At 40.6% G+C, this 21,014-nt stretch overlaps 1 protein-coding gene across 1 annotated transcript in view; it reads left to right on the forward strand.

Annotated features, from left to right (window-relative positions):
* BABAM2 (BRISC and BRCA1 A complex member 2) overlaps positions 1-21,014 on the forward strand; it is a 394,365-nt gene that overhangs the window by 202,581 nt on the left and 170,770 nt on the right. The window contains 1 exon segment of the mRNA XM_027624135.2: positions 15,358-15,467. Coding sequence (XP_027479936.2) covers positions 15,358-15,467 — 110 coding nt within the window.

Genomic DNA, 21,014 nt, shown 5'->3' on the forward strand with positions numbered 1-21,014 from the left:
GTTTTTCCTTGATGTTTACAAGATTTTTGAAGATTATAGGCCAGTTACTTCATAAAATGGCTTCCAGCTTGGGTTTGGCTGGTGTTCCATCATGATTGGATTTTTTTAAAAAGATTTATTTATTTATTAGAGAGAGAGAATGGATGTGTGCTGGGGGGGGGGAGGGGCAGAGGGAAAAAATCTCCAGCAGCTCCCTGCTGAGCGCAGAGCCCAAAGCAGGGCTCCATCTCATGACCCTGAGATCATGACCCGAGCTGAAATCAAGAGTCAGATGCTTCACTGACTGAGCCCCCCAGGCGCCCCTTCATCATGACTGGATTTTGATGATGTGTCTGTGGCAGGAACGTCAGGAGCCATGCTGTCTCCGTCTCATTGCCCACTCTCAGGTGGAATACACCCTGTTTGACTCATTACTGATGATGTGCTCACGTGGACTGCTTGTTTCAGGTGGTGTCTGTAAGGTTCACTCTGACATTCCTTTTTTTCCCCCTTTGTATTGGTACATATTTTGTGGGGTGGTCCTTTGAAATTATATCAATATCCCATTTTCATCAAACTTTATATTTATGTATTTAGAGCAGTAAGGACTCATGATTTCCCATTTTATTTAATGGATTCTAGTCAGTTACTATCATTTATTTTAATGTTCAGTATTCTTTCTCTGCCTGTCTAATGAACAACCATGTTCATATTGGTACCTCCAATTCTGATTGAGTATACTGGATTTATTCTATTGTTTTTCTCTTTATACATACTTATAACTTCCTTCTCTGAATGTGATAGATCCAGTTCCCATTATTTTTAATAACCCTTAATACATTATATATATTACATATATTATAATGCATTATATATATTATATCCATCTCCCTGTATGTAACCAACCTCCTATCGTTGCTGCTGCCACCCCCCCGCGCCGCCCTCCCCCCCCCGCCCGGGGGAGGCACCCTCCTCATTCGGCCTGGGCTCTGACACCGGCACCAAGTTGCTTTTGTATGGGAGTATCCTCTTCATTCCATTCTGGACCACTCTAGACCTCTCTCCCCCTACTCTACCTTCAGCCTTGCCCTCTTTAATCCATCCTTCAATCCATCCTTCCCAGGCGGTTAGAATGCTCTTTCTAAAACAATCTGATTGTGTCCTTACCCTGTTTGTAATCCCTTCTCACATTCCTCTTAAAGCAAGCTCTTTGCCGTCCATGAATCAGGATGGTTGATGATTGGGCCTCCAAACCTGTCCAGCTTCATCTTTGACCTCTCCTCCCTAGTTCCACTATTTCAGCCTCCCTGAACAGTGCCCTGAATGTGCCACATGCTCTTATTTTTTTCTCCTTTCATTGATCACTTTCAGCAAAAAACATCTCTTGCTTGAAAAGCCTTATGTAACACCAGTTCTGCCTTCTCTTTAGGTTACCTTGTCATCCTGCCAAAGGTGCTCACCTGTCTTATAACACACCTTTATTGTAACAGTTTTAACATAATGGTCAGTTTACTTACTTATTTTTCCACTTGACTGTCAAAGTTTTGAGGGCATGCATTCTCTAGTGCCTTCTAGGTGGTACCTAACACACAGTGGGGCATTAATACATGTTTGCAGAATGAATGAATGAATGAATGAATGAATCCGTCCCAAGGCTAGTCCCAAAGATATACTCAGTATAGTAGGGGAATGGAAGTAATTGAAGACAGAAGAAAATTTTAAAAAATCTGCAACATACATTGTCCACACTGCACAGGCAGCAGCCAGTCCAGCCTTGGTTTATTTGGGGAAAAGGCCTGGTTCAGTTTGTTGAGGCTTTGGGAAGTTTTTTTGCTCTTGTGTCGTTTTGTAACATAGTTCAGGAAACCTCTTTTGGATTGTTACGCATGTTTTCTTGCACCTTACCAACATTTAATTCAGTAAGTAATAGACCCAAGAAACCCAAGAAACTAACAGCCCGACCTAGTCCGCTATCTTAATTGCCGCCTTTCATGCTTATTTAGTATAAACTTTTTTCAGTAAGTTGAATCCACATTCCAATGTGAACTAGAAATGTTAAGCTGTTAATAGCTTCCCTGGAGAATTGCAACTTGCTGGAATGCTTCAGTACTGTTATCATCATTTATGCATCGTGAAATGTCACAATTTCTGTTCGTAAGCACAAAACGGTAAGGGTTTGTTAATTGGTCTATCGTAAACCTGTTATTAGTTTAGAAATTAAAGGAATATTCCTCACTAACTCAAGTCAGTGATAAAGTCTAACTCAGTTTATAGTTCTTCTAAATCTGGTCATCAGTATTTCTATAATTAGTAAAGTTCTTACAAAGCCACCTACTCAATAGTTATGCTAAATCCAACATTTATAATTTTACATTTTGGGAACTTTTAATATAACATATTCTTCCTCATATGAATCTCTCCACTCTTCATAATTCCCTCCTCTTTGGGATCTTACAGTTCCTTTTTAATTCACACAGGCTTCATTTAGTAAGTGACAGAGAGTTTTCAAAGCAAATTTGGATATAGCAGAATGGTGGAGTGAAAAAAAAAAAAAACATTGAGGCCCGAAATCGGCAGTCATGGGTTTTGGTTTCAGCCCTGTGACTAATTGGCTCTGCACATTAGACGAATCACTTCCCTTATCTCAGTTTCTCCATCTGTAAATCTGTGAAGTGTGGGTGTTGAAATAATGGTTACAAACTTTATTTTTAATATACTGGCAACGGTTTTACAAATGCAGTCGTTCTCTGAGTGCCCAGTACGCAAAAACAGAATTAGTAGCCGCTCTTAAGACATAAGCTCGTCAGGTACACATGACCCCTGGTTCTCCCTAGAACACAGGGTTAACAACCACTGGGTTGGATCTCTGGGGGGCTTTTTACCTTTAACGTTCTCTGATTTTGTTTACCCCTCACTCGTGTCATTATACCTACAGCACATTTTCCCCATCATCACGGACGCCAGGGGCCAGTCCCAGCAGTGCCGGTTCTGTCCTCACGTCCTCTGCTCCTCCACAGATACGGCCGTGGCCAGATAGAAGAATATTTGTACTTTACAGCTCCCACCACCATCCTTTCCTCCATTTAACCCTGAGTTTTTGGAAGACGTCTTAGATACTTATTTTTATTTGTCTAGGAGAACTTCTATTCTCCTCGCCCAGGGGACGCATCACAGTTTGTGTTCTCCTCCTGTTGAATCATGGGATGGCTTTTTCTCTATTGCTTTTCAGTTCTGTCTTCACCTTCCGACCCATTTTCTTTTCCTTAAGTGCCAGTTCTCTAAGCCAGTGCTTCTCAAACTTGAACATTCACAGAAATCACCTAGGATCATAGGGGAAGGGAGGGAAAACTAACAAGACAAAATCAGAGAGGGAGACAAACCATAAGAGACTCTTAATTATAGGAAACAAACTGAGGGCTGCTGGCCGGGAGGTGGGTGGAGGGATGGGGTAACTGGGTGATGGACATAAAGGAGGGCATGTGATGTAATGAGCACTGGGTCTTATATAAGACCAATGAATCACTGACCTCTACCTCTGAAACTAATAATACACTATATGTTAGTTAATTGAATTTAAATTTAAAAAATTGTTTTTATTTTAATTAAAAAAAAAAAAGAAATCACCTAAGAATTTTAGTATTCCCCGGGTGAAACTGATGCTCTTGGTCTGAGTAGCAAGGCTCCACTCATCCAGGCTTCAGCTGCCTGCCGTTCGCACATGTGAAGCCACGCCTGCATTGCCAGCCTGGTCCTGGCCCTCTGGCCCTCTGGCCCTCTGGCCCTCTGGCCCTCTTGCATCTATCTATGGAGCTATCCCTCTGTCTATTTTGAACTAGATAGTCTGAGATACGGAAGAGGTCAAACTGTCTTCCCTGGAAAACATCCAAAGCTGCAGGCTGGGAAAGCCGAAATCTCTTTTCCACGTTGGTAAGTTTTGCATTTTTCCTCTTGGTTTACCCATTACTTTCCTGCTTTCTGTATCTTCTCTCTTGTAAAAGCCTCAGGCCAGGAAAGAGTCTGATGGATTCATTCTCAAGACACAGAAACAACTGGTGAGTTTTTCAGCCTTTCCTTATAGGGCTTTTGACGATTAATCATGTACTACCTTATAGGATATCTTATGGGAGGAGGAGAAAAAAACTTCTCTTACCTTCATGTGTTGACACCTTTCTGCCTCTCTGAGTTAGAGGACTGATTCTTGCGGTTCTTCTTTTTTTCCCTTATTGTGTTTATCGAAGTGTCTTGTACATGCTAGGTACATCATAAATGAGTATTGGCGTAGTGACAGCACATGGTGTATTGTTGGAAGTTTATTAGAAAATGCCAAAAAGATTTTTCTTGCTTTTCTGTTCCGCATGGTTTGGTTTCTCTGTTAGGTGTTCGAACTTGAATTTTCCTCTTATTCCTGGGGTGATCTGAATGATCTTAGTGGCTCATCGTGCCCAAACGTACTCCCACTGATTAATATTGGAAAGTCAGGTTAATAATCTACAAAGGCTTTTTCTACTAGGGAAATCTATGTGGGCAACCCACGTTTGGATCAGTAGTTCACTGGCAAGCACATGTAGTTATTCTTCCATACATACATTCATACATTTGTTCATAAATATTAATTGGGTGCCTATTTTTGTGGTAGGCACCATGCTAGGCACTGAGAATACAAAAAGGAATGACATAGTCATTGCTCTTAAAGGAACTCAGTCAGATAAATAATAGCATATATGTAAATAACTTTAAAATACAAAAGAAACCATGAAATGTTACCATATAAAGGGTGTGGCTAAAGACCTGTAGGATTTCAGAGGAGAAACTGTTACGTCAGAGGGTGGGATCAAGGAAGTCTCACGACAGGACATGGCATCCAAATGGGCCTGGAAGGAACACATAGAATTGGGAGATTGGGGGGTTGGAGGAAGGCATTCAGGATTGAGAGGTGAATAGAGAGGGCATGGAGTGTGGGCACCTGCTGCAGTCAGTGTATGTCAACAGGGGGAGGGGGAAGACAGCTTGGAGGGGCTTAAATGCCAGGCCACTGTAGATGCAGGTGGGTTTGCAGGCCTGGAGAAAGGTGCAGTATTTTCTCTGCTTCTGAAAGCTCATCTTCTGCACTGAGCCTTTCCTTTGGCCAATTCCAGAGGGATACGGCTCCAAGCTTCTTCCAAGTGTTTTTCAGAGCTCCTCTCTGCCCTTTAGGTTGTGTAGATAACACCAATATGCAAATCAGAAGATCTCTGGTTACTTCAAGGAGAGAGTTGCTGGTAGGCTCCATTCTCTGTTTTAACACCTGTGGTTTGCAATTGTCTTCAGTTAATGAGGGTGTGGTGCCAGGTGGCAGAAAGAACTTGGAAGTAACCGATTGCCTAGTTGCCATGGGCACCAGGCAGTTTGAGCCAAGTGACTTGCTGGGTGGGTGGGTGCAAGGTGTTATGCACTTCTAGGGTGCCTTTTCCTTCTGTCCTCACACACAGAATCACCTGAGAAGAATCTCTAAACCCTATAACTCAAAGCCACTTGGAGAGGAAGGGGTAGGGTGTAGCTTTAATAGTAGGAAGAATAACATGGTAATGGAATTGCTGTCAGGCCAAGAGTCTGGAAGGAGGAAGAAAAGTGAAAGTAACATTTATTGAGCACCTTCTTCATGCCTGCTTTTGTGCTTGGCACTTTCACATACATTTGCCAAAGCTATGGACACCTGTTGCTTTTCATTATGTCTACATTTAGCATATCATACGGAGAAAACAAAAACATGTAAACTCATTGCAAAAAAATTTTTATTTCCATCACTAAAAAATCACCATTTTTATGCAGTTTTTAAGTTGCCTGACAAACTTGCAAAACACTTCATGTATTCAAATGGCATATTGCTATGGATTTTCTTACCTTTAGAATTGGCACCTCTGATGGCTTTATGTTCATTGGTGAGGTCTGGGGGGTATAGAGCAGAGTGTGCAAAGTGTTCCATCCATGACCCAGGATGGGCTAATGTCCATCAGGATGAGAAGCAGTAAGTCCAGGGAAATAGCCTGGCTGCAGCCAGAGCCTGGTGCTGCCAGCAGATTGCTCCAGCAAAGCTTTCTTCTGGCATATGCGGAGGCATGCTGCTCAGCTTTGTCCTCAAAGCCCTTCCTGGGTTCCGATTAGGGCCTGGCATTCCATAGTATGTAACAAGTAGTCCAGTAACCCAGGGGTGAAAGTCTCTTTTTAGCACTTAATTCTGTAGATTTTGATTTGCCATGGTTATCATCTATATTAGTTTAATAATTTACAAGAGAAAATGTTAGTTATAAGTAGAAGAAAACCACTTCAAACTGGCTGAAGGAGATAGGGCAATTTATCAGCATTCCAAAGCCCGGAGAAGTTGAGGATCCAAACCACAGTAAGGGCAGGACGCAGCTGGACCAAGAGCCTGAGAACCAAGGGTGTGATCTTGTGCCAGGACTCTCTTCTCATTCGTCCCCACTGTTCTCCACGTGTTGGTTTTCCTCTCTCACACTACAGCCTCGCCTCTTCCACGGATGGGGAATATGAGTGGTGACAATTTCCTTTGCCTCTGCACAGGGACTGGCCTGCACTTGGCTCCCAAGTTCACAAATCTTGAGGAAAGGACTGGTCCTACCCTGGACCCAGGGGCTAGGAACAGGCAGCTTGATCAGGAGCACTATGTGTTGGGTCTAGAAGAGAGAGCGGCTTCCCAGGAGAAGAGAAGGTGCCAGGCAAGCCTTGTCGCAGATGTCCATTACATCCATTACCACTTTGCATCTGTGTTTCTATCGCTTATAAAGAGCGATGTAGACTGTTTATGTAAAAGCCGTAACTACCTTTTCTTTAAATTATGGAGACACAGGGGATATGGTCCGTGGTGTTCATATTTGTTCCATACGTGCTCAAGTAAAACTCACTGTTGTTTTAACTTGTTTTCTTGGGCTCTTGGATAAAAGTCTGGCACAAGGTGTGTGTGTGTGTGTGTGTGTGTGTGTGTGTGTGTGTGTGTGCGCGCAGAATCACAACACAGAGGATGTCTGAAGCTGTGGTTCAATGTGATTTGTAAAGCAGTTGCAAAAATGGATGTTTATTTAAATAAGCTCAGCTCCTTATTGGACTCATTAAGAACACAATTGTTAGGACAACAGAGGAAATCCCATATTCCAGATTCTTTCTCTAAAAATGTTGGTGAGTAGAGAAGGAAGTAGAAGCAAGAAGACATCCTTTGCTTCTAGTGAGGACCCTGACTGAACTGCAGAGGCTCTCCTCCCCTCCGCCCCCTGCTCCCGGCCTTTTCTGGAAGAAAGACTCCATTTCACACACCCTTTTAGAGTGATGATGCTGCGACTAGTCAAAGAAAGTTGGTGAATTGCAAGGCTACATCTGTTAGGTATGATAACTGAGGGGACAGGATTTGACCAGTGAAATCTTGATAATTATTATTTTAAAAGAGCCAGGATTTTTTTCTACCAAAGTTTATTTGTACAACATGTGTTTCAATTTAGCTTTATAAACAGAAGCTATAACCACCATGTTAAGGGTAAGTACAGCTTCGCAAGCAGATTCCTGCATAAACGAGAGCAATGAAACAGTCTTTGTTTATGAAAATAATAAGCAAGATATAAATTAAAATAAACCCCTAACCCCATACTGTATCATGACATCTAGTAGTAATGAACTCAAGATGTCACTTTTAGAAAACATGGGTAGGTGACAACAGCTCTATCCTGGTGTCCTGGACTCACCCTCTGAGAGCTGGCTATTTCAAGAACATTGCAGTTTCCCTTTCCTGACCTGACAATCAGCTCTATTTTCACTGAGTATAGTTAGTTAATCATAGAATGTGCCCAACCATACATAATTGAAAGAAGGTTGATATTGTGGCTTAGAACTCCAGAGGCCTCCTCAGTGTTCTTAGAGAAGTCATCCTTCCTTCTTAACTGGGTCTGTGTAAAGATGTCAAATGAATACATTTTATTTGGCATAGTGACCTTTATAGCTTTTAATCTTTATACTCTTAAGGATTTTAATTTCTTGTTTCATAGTTTTACAAAGAAAGCATAGGGGCATCTGGGTTGCTCATTGGGTTAAGCGTCTGACTTCGGCTCAGGTGATGATCCCAGGTCCTGGGATCGAGTCCCACACCGGGCTTCCTGCTCAGTGGGGAGTGTGCTTGTCCCTCGGCCTCTCGCTCCCTCTGTTTGTGCTCTCTCTTCTCTCTCTCAAATAAATAAATAAAATTTTTAAAAAATAATGAAAAATAAAAAGTAAACATTAAAACACATAAAGCGTATATTTCTTAATTTATTTTGAATACCCATTATGTGCCTGGTATAGGCCAGGTAGTCTACTTGGGTACAAAGGGAGTAATGGTTCCTGAAGATGCTCATGGTGTTTTGGAACATAGAGAGGATTTAGACATTAAATGGAGAACAAGTTAAGTGTATAGTAAATCTGTGATAACTTTTCTGCACATGGGTTTTTAAGTTTTTTATAACTTTCTCTGGGCATTGATACTGAGTCTATTCTTTGTGCCCAGCAGCATGCGTTGGGGTATAGCATTGTGGCTAAGAGTCCAGGTTCAAAGTCAATATACATGGCTTCAGAACTCATCATCACCATTTAATCTCTCTCAGCCTCAATTTCTTTATTTGCAAATGTATAACAAAAGGTTGTTATGATGATTATATGAGGTAACACATATAAAGCACTAAGCAAAATGACTACTGAGTAAACAGTAAACTGAGTAAATTCCAAAAAAATGGAATTAAATTTTAAAAGAAAAGAGTATTATTAGGCATTTTTATGCCTAATTTTATATTTTTTTATTTTTATATATTATTAGGCCTTATTATTAGGCATAATAGGAAGTAGGAGGTCTCTACCCTGCCTTCAAGAGATTCTGTTTGGAATATAAACTATATACTGCTTAAACAGCAAGGGAAATTCATGAAGAACATGATAACCGCCAAGGGCAGGCATAGATTACATTGCAGTTGAAAGGAATCTTAATGGAACAAGTGAATTTACAATGAGAGTTAAAGAAATTAAAACCATGTCAATTAAAAGGAAAGAAAGAGCTATTTGATAAGGGGATGGCTGGTGTCAAAGTGTTAGTCAAGATCTGATAAAGTATGTGGGGAATGGCCCAGTTTGACTAGACTACGCTGGGAGATTCTTTTTACTCCCATTTCCATTTGAAGAAACCAAATCAGAAGTAACTCTCTTAAACGCGGCTTTCATCAGAGATATCAAAATATCAGAGGAGTTTTCAGGGTTGGGAGCCACACCAAAGGCAAAAGAGGCAGACATGGCACCCACTTATTGCTCGTCCTCGTCTTATTTGGCTCAGCTTCCTTTCTCTTGGATTTGTTTTACTTTCTGACTCTGCTGCTTTCCCTGACACCTTATACATTTCCCAGCATTTTGGTGAAGAGGCAATGACCTGATTTCTAAAATGACCAGTGTCATTATTGGACTGAGAACCCTTAGCAATGAGCCTAAGGTCTTACCTACATCATTTTCTTTGTTCTTCATTCTTTCTTTTCTTTTAAAATTTAATTCCATTTCTGGCATATTCATTGTCATGTCTTAATGCCAGTAGAATCTAAACCCAATTTTGATTGGACTGCTTCTATCGATAGACAACGCAAGAGATCCAAGAGATCTTTCTATCCTGGGTCTCCTGTCTTACTGAGAGTCCACTGCTGAGTCCACAAACCATCTTTCACCACTCTCTTTAATCTTCCATTCCCTCCTTAATCTTTTTCCTCTTTCCCTGCTTTAATTTTTCTCCATAACATTTGTAACATGCTATGTATATCTTACTTAGTTAAATGCGTGAATGAATGGTAGCACTATGAGAGTTTTGTTCTCTTAAAGAAACTTTGAAAAATCTAGATTTATGTAGTTTGATGATGAATCCATAGTATCAAAATATTGGGGCCTCTAAAGTACAAATCTTACTTAGTATTTTTAAAAAATAAGGATCTGTTTTGGAAATTTTTAATTTGCTTACAGTTTTTCAAAAACTGATAGCTTTTGTATAAAGAGGTGCTTCCTGAGACCTAGTTTTAGTCACTCTTGGAATCATGATTAGTCCTGGGTCTAATTTGATACCATTTAAGTGTAACTCAGAATGGTTCTTACTTGATTTTTGACATACTATATAATGGTTTCTTTATAGTCCTTATTGTCTACAAACTGGTTTTGCTAGTAATGGTTATAGACTTGTTTTTAGCCTTTTGAATTGAGGAATACAGTGGCTTTTTTACAGTCTTCTTAAGTGACCTGTCGTTTGTAATATTTATTGTTCAGCTCATGTCTATCAGCGATAGTTAACTGGTAGTTTGTACCTATATTGACATTCACCATATATTGTTTAATGGCTGCTAGCCTCACTTGGAATTAGCCAGCGTAATGATAAATTGAGCTTGTGTTTACTTTCGTTTCCAAGGCTAATCGTTTTTTTCTACACCCTTCTGATATTTGTAAAGAGCCCCAATTGAGAATAGTTACATGAATAAGTCATTGTGACCTACACAGAATGTTACCTCTTACTAGTAGGTGCATCTTTTGCTTATATATGGTTCAGACGAGTTTTCTTTAACAAAATCTTAAGTAGTTATAGATTTAAGGAAAAATGAGATAGGTATTGAGAATCTTCCTAACTGAAAGTACTTTCTGTTTAACTCCATCATTTACTCATTCTTACAGTCTTTCCAGCATTAATCAGTTTTTTTTTTCCCTCCAACTAGTTTGCCATATATGTGCTGTTTCAGACATTGGGTATACAAAAACAAACAGGAAAAGCTCCCAGCCTGCAAGGAACTCACCACCTAGTGAATATTCTCTATAAGCCATAGGAACCCCTTTCTATTCTATAGCCAAATCCATTGTTAAGTCTCAGCAAAATATCATGGCCATTATTGCCTTGCCATGTGTATATCAGCGCCTGATAACGCTTTTGTAAAGGTAGGAGGCAATACTCTTTTTTGCTTCAGCAGATTTGACATCTTTCCCCCCATTTTAGCCTCTGCAATTTTAGATGGTACAGATAGAAAGCCTTGAAAATGTATACTTGTGCATTTTTAAGTGTCCCCTACTACGCTGTAACCTCCCCCTGCTTTCCAAATGTTGCCATTAGTGGTTACAATAATCATCTGTAATGTTAGCTTCTAAGAACCACAGTACAAGAGCTTCTTTTATAATTCTCCCAGATGGGAAGGAACACATGTACAAGCCTGTTAGAGTTGCAGAAACTGGAAACAGTACTGTGTAGATTTGTATTTTTGGAACTCTCTGGGCTTATTTAAGCACTCAGAGTCAAACTTAGGTATCCATTAGAAATCAAATACCAATTCAGGGGAAACCAATGTGTCACACCAAGGCAAGTAAATTATATTAAAAGTAGTTCATAAAAGGAACTCCTGGAAACAACTGTTTTCCTATTCAGACTAATGTTTCATGTACTTTTTGCAGGATGCCAGATGATAAATGTTGATTATATAAACCAGGGTCATTCCATTTGTTTGGAGGACTGTCTGTGAGCATTTCTGTTCTTTGCTTAAATAGCAGTGAAATGAGAAGTTAAAAAGTAGGAAAAGAAAATAATTATAAATTATCCATGGGTATATGGAGTGAAGCTGCTAATTAAAAAGGTTTTCAGTGGCCTTTCGTTTTTTGCAGTGTTTTTTTGTTTTTGTTTTTGTTTTTGTTTTTAACCAGGTTTTGTGACTTGTGGTCAGAGCCTTGACCTTTAACAAGGAAACTCAATCACTGGGGAAGGTGTCTGAAAATCAATGTTAGTTCTTTTTTTATTATCTTACGTTAAGGTGACCAGTCTAACACTAAAGAGGACTACTTCTATACTTAGATCATCAAATGAATTTGTCTCTCTGAATGTGAATATTTTCAAACTCAGCTTCAACCTTAGTTTTAGATATTTTATGAGTTTTAGAGTTGTGTTATAGAATTACATAGTTTCTATTTGTTGAGACCTAAGTAATTTTTAAAATTTCCATCCTCATTTTACAGAAAGGAGCATTCAATGTTGAATAATCATCTGTCAAGGAGCAAGAAATGATAACTAAACTCAGATTCCCAATCTTTATTCTCCTTTTGAAACCACTAGTTCTAGGGACATTGGTGTATTATGGGGGGCAGGAGCAAGGAGTCAGTACTGTTTCCAGATACCACTGCTGAAGCAACTTTTATAAAGCCAGTTCCTGAAAAGCACTAGGTGTGGAGAATAAAGGTTAGAAATTAGCATTAATTTGTTTACTGTTGTACTCATTCAGCAAACATGGAGTGGTTTCTGTGTTCCAGGCACTGTACTAAGGTCCTCCTCTTATATACTTCCTAAATCATACTATCTAAAACACATTCCAGTGGCATTACAAATCTACATGTAAAAATAAAATGTTAGATGAAATGCTAGGGAAGTAAATAACCTCAGAGTTATTGACCAGATTTAAGTTTATAGAAATCTAAATTTTCTGTGCTGTCAGAAGAGTCCCCAAACAAAGTAAAAAGCCAAAAGCTGGACTGAGAGAAGATATTTATAACACATGTGATAGACCGGGGTTAATAAGCCCAGTAAACAACAACAACAACAAGAAAAGTCCAAGAGTCTTTAGGGCAAAGGATTTGATCAGAGAAGTGACAGAACAGATGATCAGTAAGCAAGTAAAAAGTTGCTCAGCTTTAGTCATTGAATCTCAACTGAGGCACCATTTTCCAGCAGTCAGACTGCCAACATTAAACTGCAGAATGACCACAGCTAGTGTTACCAGGTTATTCAGGATGAGCAGAAACAGGTGCTCTCTCCTACTGATGCAGATTCAGGAGTCCAAATGTAAAGTGCTATAAAATTTTAGAAAAATAATCTCCAACTATTAAAAGGTAAAGTGTTCATAACCTTTGATCTGACAAGCTCAGTTTTAGTTACCAATTTGGAAATATAAGTCCCACTAGTAAAGGATACATATATATCCTTTATATGAGCATATTTAGTGTAATACTATCAAATGGCTGAGAACTACAAACAACCTGAATGTCTGTTGCTAGGGGAATGGTTAAAAAAAAAAAATCCATGCCATGGAATATTATGTGGCTATTTAGGAAGCAGTTGGTAGATTGATATGTATAATACAATTCCATTAAGGAAAACAAAACAGAAGGTTAAAGAGCTATTTATATGCAAGTGTGTGTATGTGTATATGTGCTTATGAGCATAGAGAAAGCTGTTTGAGGCTCCATACACAGTTTAATACTGGTTACCTTTAAAAGTGGAGGGCAGAAGAGCTTTTTCTTACAAGCTTCTGTACGGCTTGACTTGTTACAACAAGCCTGAATTTTGTCATGTAAAACCAAAAAATAATTGAGAAGTAAAAGGATAAAAAACACGAAGCATGAAAAGGGAGGAGGGAAGTGGTCCGAGAGACAGAAGATCAGGAGAGTGTAGTTTCCTAGGAGCAAGAAACAGAGTATTTCCGGAGGAAAGAGATCATCCATGTCAAATACTGTTCAGAGATCAAGAAAGATAAGCCCAGAGAGGCATTTGCTGTGTTTTGTGGATGCCTTGGTGAGGGCAATCCCGATGGCCTAGTGGGGTCAGAGGCCATCTCCTGTGCTAAGGGATAATAGGAGGGAAGGGAGTAGAGACTGGAAGTGCAGACAGCTTTTTTAAGCAGTCTGTGAAGGAGAGGAGAGAGATGGGAGAGAATGCTGTGTAGAGACTGGCATTATTCTTTTCTTTCTTTTTAGAATTTTTCTTTTATTTTTTATGTTTTAAAGATTTTATTTATTTATGAGAGAGAGAGCGCATGCACATGAGCAGGGGGAGTGGCAGAGGTGGAGGGAGAGGAAGCATACCCCCCACTGAGCAGGAAGCCTGAAGTGGGACTTGATTCCATGACCCTGGGATCATGACCTGAGCCAAAGACAGACGCTTAACCAACTGAGCCACCAACGGAGCCACCCAGATGCCCCTTTAAAGTTTTTATTTTTTAAGATGGGAGAGACTTCTGGTTCTTGCCCCTTTGTATACTTGCCACACGTGCATCCTGTAGGCACAATAGGAGGCAGAGGGAGGATGAAGTCAGAGCTGAGCTGGACGAGTGTGATGACCAGCTTCCCGCGATACAGGAAAGGAAGGGGTGAGGTTAGCTTTAGACAGAAGCAAGGACCTTGTATCTGAGGATCTCAGTGCTCATGGGCAGTGATTCTTACAGTCTAGATTGGGACCCTCCTAGGATGGCAAGTGGGCCCTCCAGAGGACCTGTGAATCAGTCCAGAAATATAGGCCAGTTCTTACCAGTCCTTATGGGTGAAAGATGTGCAGTCCTATTAAGTTTTCAAAAAATTTATATCTGACTTAGAGCCACTACCAACCACAAGTAAAATGATTAAGGGTTACTAAAATCTGGTATTCACAAAGTAAAACCATCATGCTACTAGAATTTATGCTAATTCAGTATTTTATTCAGAAGTCTGGCAAACATTCAGTGCTTGGCAATAATCATGAACCTATAAATCCCAGTTTTGACTCAGGACACTTAATCAGTGTTGGCCTGAGTTGGTTATGACATTTGATTATCACTATTCTTGCTTTTAAATGATAAATTACAGGAAGTTTAGCTTTGTCATTACCAATTTAGTTTATTATGGGTTGTTAACCTCTCGATGTTTTTTTTTTTTGTACGTATTTGGATCCACCGTGTTTTTGTCCTATAATATTCTTATAACCAGGCTTTTAAGATATGTACGTCTTGTGGTTCATATATGAATCATGTGCAGTTGTTTGGCAAAGTCGATGTGTACGTAACCCCCTGCCATTTGCTTGTATGGTGGCACAGTTCGTAGCGATATGTTTCTTGGGAATTTTTGCTATTTAAGTAACTTACAACATCCTATCAAGGTATATATAATAAAATTACTGGGTATTTTAAGACTTTGTTGTCTTATGATATAAACCATGTTCATAACTCCTATTCTTCCTATAAAAAGAAAATTATAAGCCATTTATATATACATTATAAAAATTATAAGACATTACATATGTAATTAGCAACATGTTTACTGCAGTTTGTTAACTATGCTATTGACTAATTCTTGGTTGTCGCCAGATTCACTTTTCCCCTCTTGGAATGGGGGGGACCCATGAGATAGGTGGGAGTCTTAGCCTCACCGTGGTCGGCTCTGGTCAGAAAGTTTGAAAGCCATCACTCTAGGGGAGTGATTGGCATGTGACAAAGGATGCGCAGAGCTGCTGAATTCAAATCCAGGGACTGGAAACGCTCTTAGCCTCAAGGCTAGTGGGCTGTGAGTTCAGCACCGGGAAGATTATATGGGAGCAGGGACTGATGATGTTGTGTTTTTCACTCCCTGCTTAAGGATGTAAATGAAGACCCTGGAGAAGATGTGGCCCTCCTTTCTGTCAGTTTTGAGGACACCGAAGCCACTCAGGTGTATCCCAAGCTGTACTTGTCACCCCGAATTGAACAGTAAGTATCAACATCATTCATTTTATGTAGCCTGATGTTTCTCCTTGTTAGCCAAACATGTCTTGATAATTCTTTTGCCACTCTTGAACTCTTAAGGTGATTTCTCCTTACTGACTTTAATTTTTTTAAAAATGAGTTATGTCAGGAGTTTAGATTGCAGAGTAAATGCAGTTAGTATTTGCCACTGCAGTCTCTGGATGAGTTTTAGTTGTGCAACTTGTGATATGAATACTGTACCTTTGTAGAGAGAGATGAGTAGGCAGGCAGAATACGAAATTGCAACTCCTTCCAAATGTTCCCTGGGTACATATGGTTATAGCCTAAAGAGGACTGCTCAACAGCGTCCTATCCAATTTCTTATATTTTTGTAAGTATTATAGTTATTTGTACAAATGTAACTGGCCTCCTGAAAATATTAGCAAAAACTTATTCAGAAGTTAGTAACGGTGATCTTAAAAGCAGGTAGCTTAAAAAGATGACACATTTGAATTTCTCTTCTGTGTCTGAATAGCGCTATATAATTTTACACAACTTCCAGGCTCTAGGGTACAAGTAGTTTGATATACCACATTTGTGTTTTACCAAGTAACTTTACTCGTTGGTAATGAATTTTACGAGGGCTAGCGTCACAATGTGCTTATTGTTAACTGAAATGCTTCAGAAGCTTATTCTACTTCAAAGGAAGCTGAGGCTCATTGGAAATAGATTGTAAGCAGATTTGGTTGGGAACTTCTGACAGGACAGATTTTCCATCGACCGAGTTTTTACAGATTCTGATTTGAAATGTATGATTAAAAATCTCTGTCAGTCAGTCAGGGTTGGCTGATTTCTGTCTGTGAGGTATGGTCACCATCCAGCATTCATATCCGGAGTCATTTTTACTCCCTCTGGCCCTGGTTGTTCAACTTCGTGAATCATGGACACACCATCTTCCAGACTGATAGAAGACATAGGTGTTCATTGTCACGTAGGGGTGACGAGGAGCATCAGTAATCGACAGGCATTCTCTCATTTATTTGTATACTGCTGAGAGCACCGAGGACAGGATTTTACAGTAGCACACCGTTCACTGAATGTTTTAATTTTTAATTGAAAGTACTAACCCATATGGGTAAAGACGCCAAAGAGTGTTGGAGGCAGTATGAGGAACCAGTAATAAATAGGCCAGGGCTCTCGGGTCGAGCATATCTGGTTTAAACCTGGGTCCTGCCACTTACCAGTTGGTAAAATCTTTAACGTCTTTGAACTTGCTTCAAAATGGGGCTAGTAATGCCTACTTTAGAGTGGAATTTTGAGGATTACATTAAACACTGTTCTTACGGCATTAATTGCCGTGCCTGGCACTATAGCAAGTGGGAGCTATTAAGGTTGTCGTTATTGATAGCGCTCATGGGAGAAGAACGCATGAGAGAGTGAGTGGTTAGGACAAGTTGGGGCAGAAAAGGAGAGGGTGGGTAAATAAGTGAGCAGATACTAGTTCTAAGTAGTCACTCTGTACATACGTGATAAATTAAGAAGGTATGTTGGTGATGAGAAAAGAGGGATCTCAATGAAACCATCGCAAGATGTAGGTAATAAGAATATATTAGTTAAGCTGTAAACAGGAATTTGCCAGCCCGGAAGAATGATTTTCTCAGCACCCACATTATTTTTCTTTGAAGTTACTACACCTGGTTTGCAAATAAACTTGCTATTAAAATATTTCTCCCTCTAAAACTCTGAGATATGATGTGACAAATTATCAGTGAAGGCTATATTTGAAAAGTTATTTCCTCTAAAATCTAGCTTTCTACCTGTCCTCCCTCTTTTTTCATGTTAAGAACTGGCTGCCTCTTACTTTTCCAGGTCAGTTTCTTATGCTTTTCCCTCCAGTAGTCTGTCGTTTAGCCAGATTCCATCACCTGAACGTCTCTTAATTTACCTGTGTGCGCTTGCCCCTGTGCCTTTGCTAAAGCTGTTACCTCTGTGTGTAGTGCCTTCTCTAACACCCTTTTCCTGTTGAAATAGACCTTTCCAAGTCCTGTCTCGACCATTTCTCCTGAGCACCCTTGGGCTGCCTTCTCTAGCCATCCCCTGAACTCTTAATACTGAATTTGTGTCAATTAGAATCTGCTCATCACAGATTTAGTTAGTGATGCGTATTTGTTTTCCCATCTTTTACTAAATTGCAAGCTACTCCAGGGCAGGAACAAGTCTTTTCATTTTGTTAATGTCTTGCAGAAGTGCAGTGCAGGGGGACTAGGAGCCTGGTTGGCAGTATTACGGATCAATAAATAATTCTTACAAGAAAACTGGAAAACACTGCACGGAGGGGTCTTACATTTTTCCTGGTTGATACAGATTCGCCTAGTAGAACTGCCTTTGTAATACCAATGAAAACTGCCAAAAGTTCTTATATCCTTGAGTAGAAGTTTTAAAAATGAGGTTTCAGAAAAAAGGTTAAAATGGAAAGTGGCCAGATTTGTGGTAAGACTTTCTAAGGGCTTACATAGTTACTAAAGTTATTAATATCTTTGGTTAACTCATGCAGAGTTCAGTGTATAGAACGGAGGTAATGTCATTTCAGTAAGGGCAAGGTTATAGGATAGATTTTAAGAACTGAATGAGGAGAGGTTGGTACTGGTCTTTGATATTGTGTTAAGGTCTCATTTGTTTTCTCTGTTTCATACTATCCTGTCAACTTGGAGCCATCCAAGCATTGATTATAGACTCAGACTTGGAGAATGCTCTCAGGAGTCATGGGGAAAGCATCCCATGTGGCCCTGCCCAAAGCCAGTGCCAGATGCTTGCCCTAAGCTGAGGCTTGTACTCTTTTTGGCTTTTGCTATGGCTCTTTCTAGGAAGTTCCAAGCCCCATGCAGTGCATTTGACATGCAGGGGTCTGGGCCTGATCAGTGTGGGTCAGTGATAATGTAAATCAATGGCCTGATCCACATTAGGTGAAAATTGGCAAGAAAAGACTTGCATTCTCTCTCTCTCTGCTCTCCATGGGCATGGAAAGGTATCTTGAGCCTGGGAGATACCTCATTTCAGTCTGGCCAATGTCCCTCTGCCCCATCTTGTCCATGCAGTGGGCAGGAATATTATGCTTACACTAACTAGTCCTAGAACTAGGAAGAGGCTACTTTGGGTCTTGTCTTCACATGTGGGAAGAGGGATCAATTTGCTGTACCCTAAAGATTTCTAGGGACATGGTTACCAAATGTCCTCAAATTAGACAATCCCCACAAAAGGGAACATCTGTCAGAGACATGGGGTTGAAAACTCCCAAGTGTATTATAATGAATGAAGCTCTAAAATGTAATCCCACTTCAGAAGTCTGTCTTTTTGCCCAGGATCCTGGAAGAGTTTCTGGTGTTTCTGGCGACACTGGAGCCTGACTGTGTGCCTTTATGGTGTTTAGATGTATATTATTCCTTGTCTCCCACTGTGCATGTGTATGGCTTGCAAAGTAAAGCTTCTGAGAACTGCACGTTCTTCTTGCACACAGGACATTTATGAAATACACTTACTTCAGGCTCTCTATACATTTGTTTTCCAAGGAACCCAAACCAGTCAGGTAAATGAGACACTTAAGTACAGTTCATTAAACAAAACAGAACCAGCTAGTGGTCAGTTATGCAAAATAGACTTCGGTTGAATATTAAGAGAGGGGGAAAAAAAAAAAACAACCCTAATTTCTAAGCCAGTTGCCTTTTTTTTCCTGGCAGACAAGCTGGCCTTGCAAGGTTACATCATCAGACCTGGCACCAAACCTGCTCTCCCTTTCCCTCCTTCTCAGACTGTTGGCAGTGCCAGCAGTGACACCAGAGGTGAAACGGGCACTTCTCTTTCCCGAAAGGTGTGGGCCTGCTTCTTGGCTTGAGCCCGTTGGTGGGAGTGGTTTGAAGAAAGCCAGCTTGTCACTCCCTGTGCTGTTCCCACTCGGTGCATAAAAAGAGGATTTCAGCCCCTGAGGCAGACCAGGTGGCATCTTTCACAAGTACAGAATTTGTTTTTAGAACTTTTTGTTGTTAAGTTACAGTCCGCCTTAGAAATAAGTCCTCAGCGCTTAGCAGCCCACAGACGCTCACTATTGGGGAGGCCCGTGTGCCCTCAAGTACTTTCAGGCAACGAAAGCACAAGAATTGACCAAGTGTCAGGCCCTTGGCTGGGTGCTTCAGAGGATATCAAGATAAATGAGATATGGCTGTGCCCTTATTAGTTTGCTTGATTGTAAGGGAAATAAGAACAGATAGGGCAAGTCCCAGCTCGTGTTTTAGTAGAAATGTCACGGTAAGACTTGGCATCAGAGGCCCCTGGTTCCTCTACTCACTATCTGGCAGTCTTGGCTCAATATACTTAGCCTTTGGAAGCCTCACTCATGGCATCCTCTGCAAAGGTGGGTAAATCCTCCCTTTCCATTTCATTTCCTCCAAGGGGGACACAGAGGAAAGCACCCCCTGCAGTGTCGGCATGCGGACGATGCTCAGGTAGTGCTTCTTGAGTTGTACAGATACCAAAATTCGACTTTGTAAGTACTGTGAAAGTACAGGGTGGGACGAGATCATGTTTCCATTTGACTTGGTGGGGAGGGGATTCTGTGGAAGATTTTGGGAAGCCTGGCTCTTCTAGCACAATGTGGCTTTTCTGGAGATTAAACATGTGCTACTGTGAAAATCATAAAAATGTATTTGTTTAGTCCTCTCAAATGTTTAAAGTGCTTTCACTTGACCATCCCATCTGGTCCTCGAGGTAGTATTCCTAACATGTTCTAGAATACATCTCTTTTCCTCTATGACCTGGAGTTCTTAGACCCTTCCCAGTCTCCTCCGCTGACTCTTCTTCCTTTTTCAACCCATTAAATTATGCTAAATTATGTTTCCCGTGATTTCATCCCCAGAACCCTACCTCTTTGTGGATGCCCCCCTAAATCCCCATCTCTAACCTCAGCTTTTCTCCCTGCTTGTAGATCTACTTTTCTAGCTGCTTGATAGACCTGTCTGTCCATGTGTTCAGTTGACACCTGAGATTGGAAGTGTCTGCAACCAAACTCCTCATTCCTCCAGTAAATCAAGGTTTCTTCCTCACAGCCCTGTTTCTATTCAGGACACTCCCAGTTTCTTAGGCGTCCAGGTGCTGCATCCAAATGGTGTTAGCCAACCCCCGTTTTGTACTAGAAATCCTCCCTCCATTATATCTGTCCTTCTGGTCATTCCTACTGTCATTTCCTAGTTTAGTCCTTCAGTTGCTATGTCTCCTGATGGCCTTTTAACTTTTCTTCCTATGTTAGTTTATCCAGCACGGAGCTGTCACTGTCTTCCTGAAGGAAGTTCAGGTCATATAATGTTCTTTCCCTGCTCAGCACCATCGGTGCCCCCCTGTCACCAACTGAATTCAGTACACATCTCTCAGTGTGACATCCAGAGCTTTTTCTGTTGTCGTCCCAGCTGACCTTTCTACCCCGATCTAGGTTCTGTGTGTATCCTATTGTTCAGCCAAGCTAGTTTTCTGGGATTTCCTGTGAATACACCTTGTATTTTTTTCACTTCCATACCTTTGCTTGGG

Source organism: Zalophus californianus, chromosome 8 (assembly GCF_009762305.2).
Source record: "Zalophus californianus isolate mZalCal1 chromosome 8, mZalCal1.pri.v2, whole genome shotgun sequence".
NCBI lineage: Eukaryota > Metazoa > Chordata > Mammalia > Carnivora > Otariidae > Zalophus > Zalophus californianus.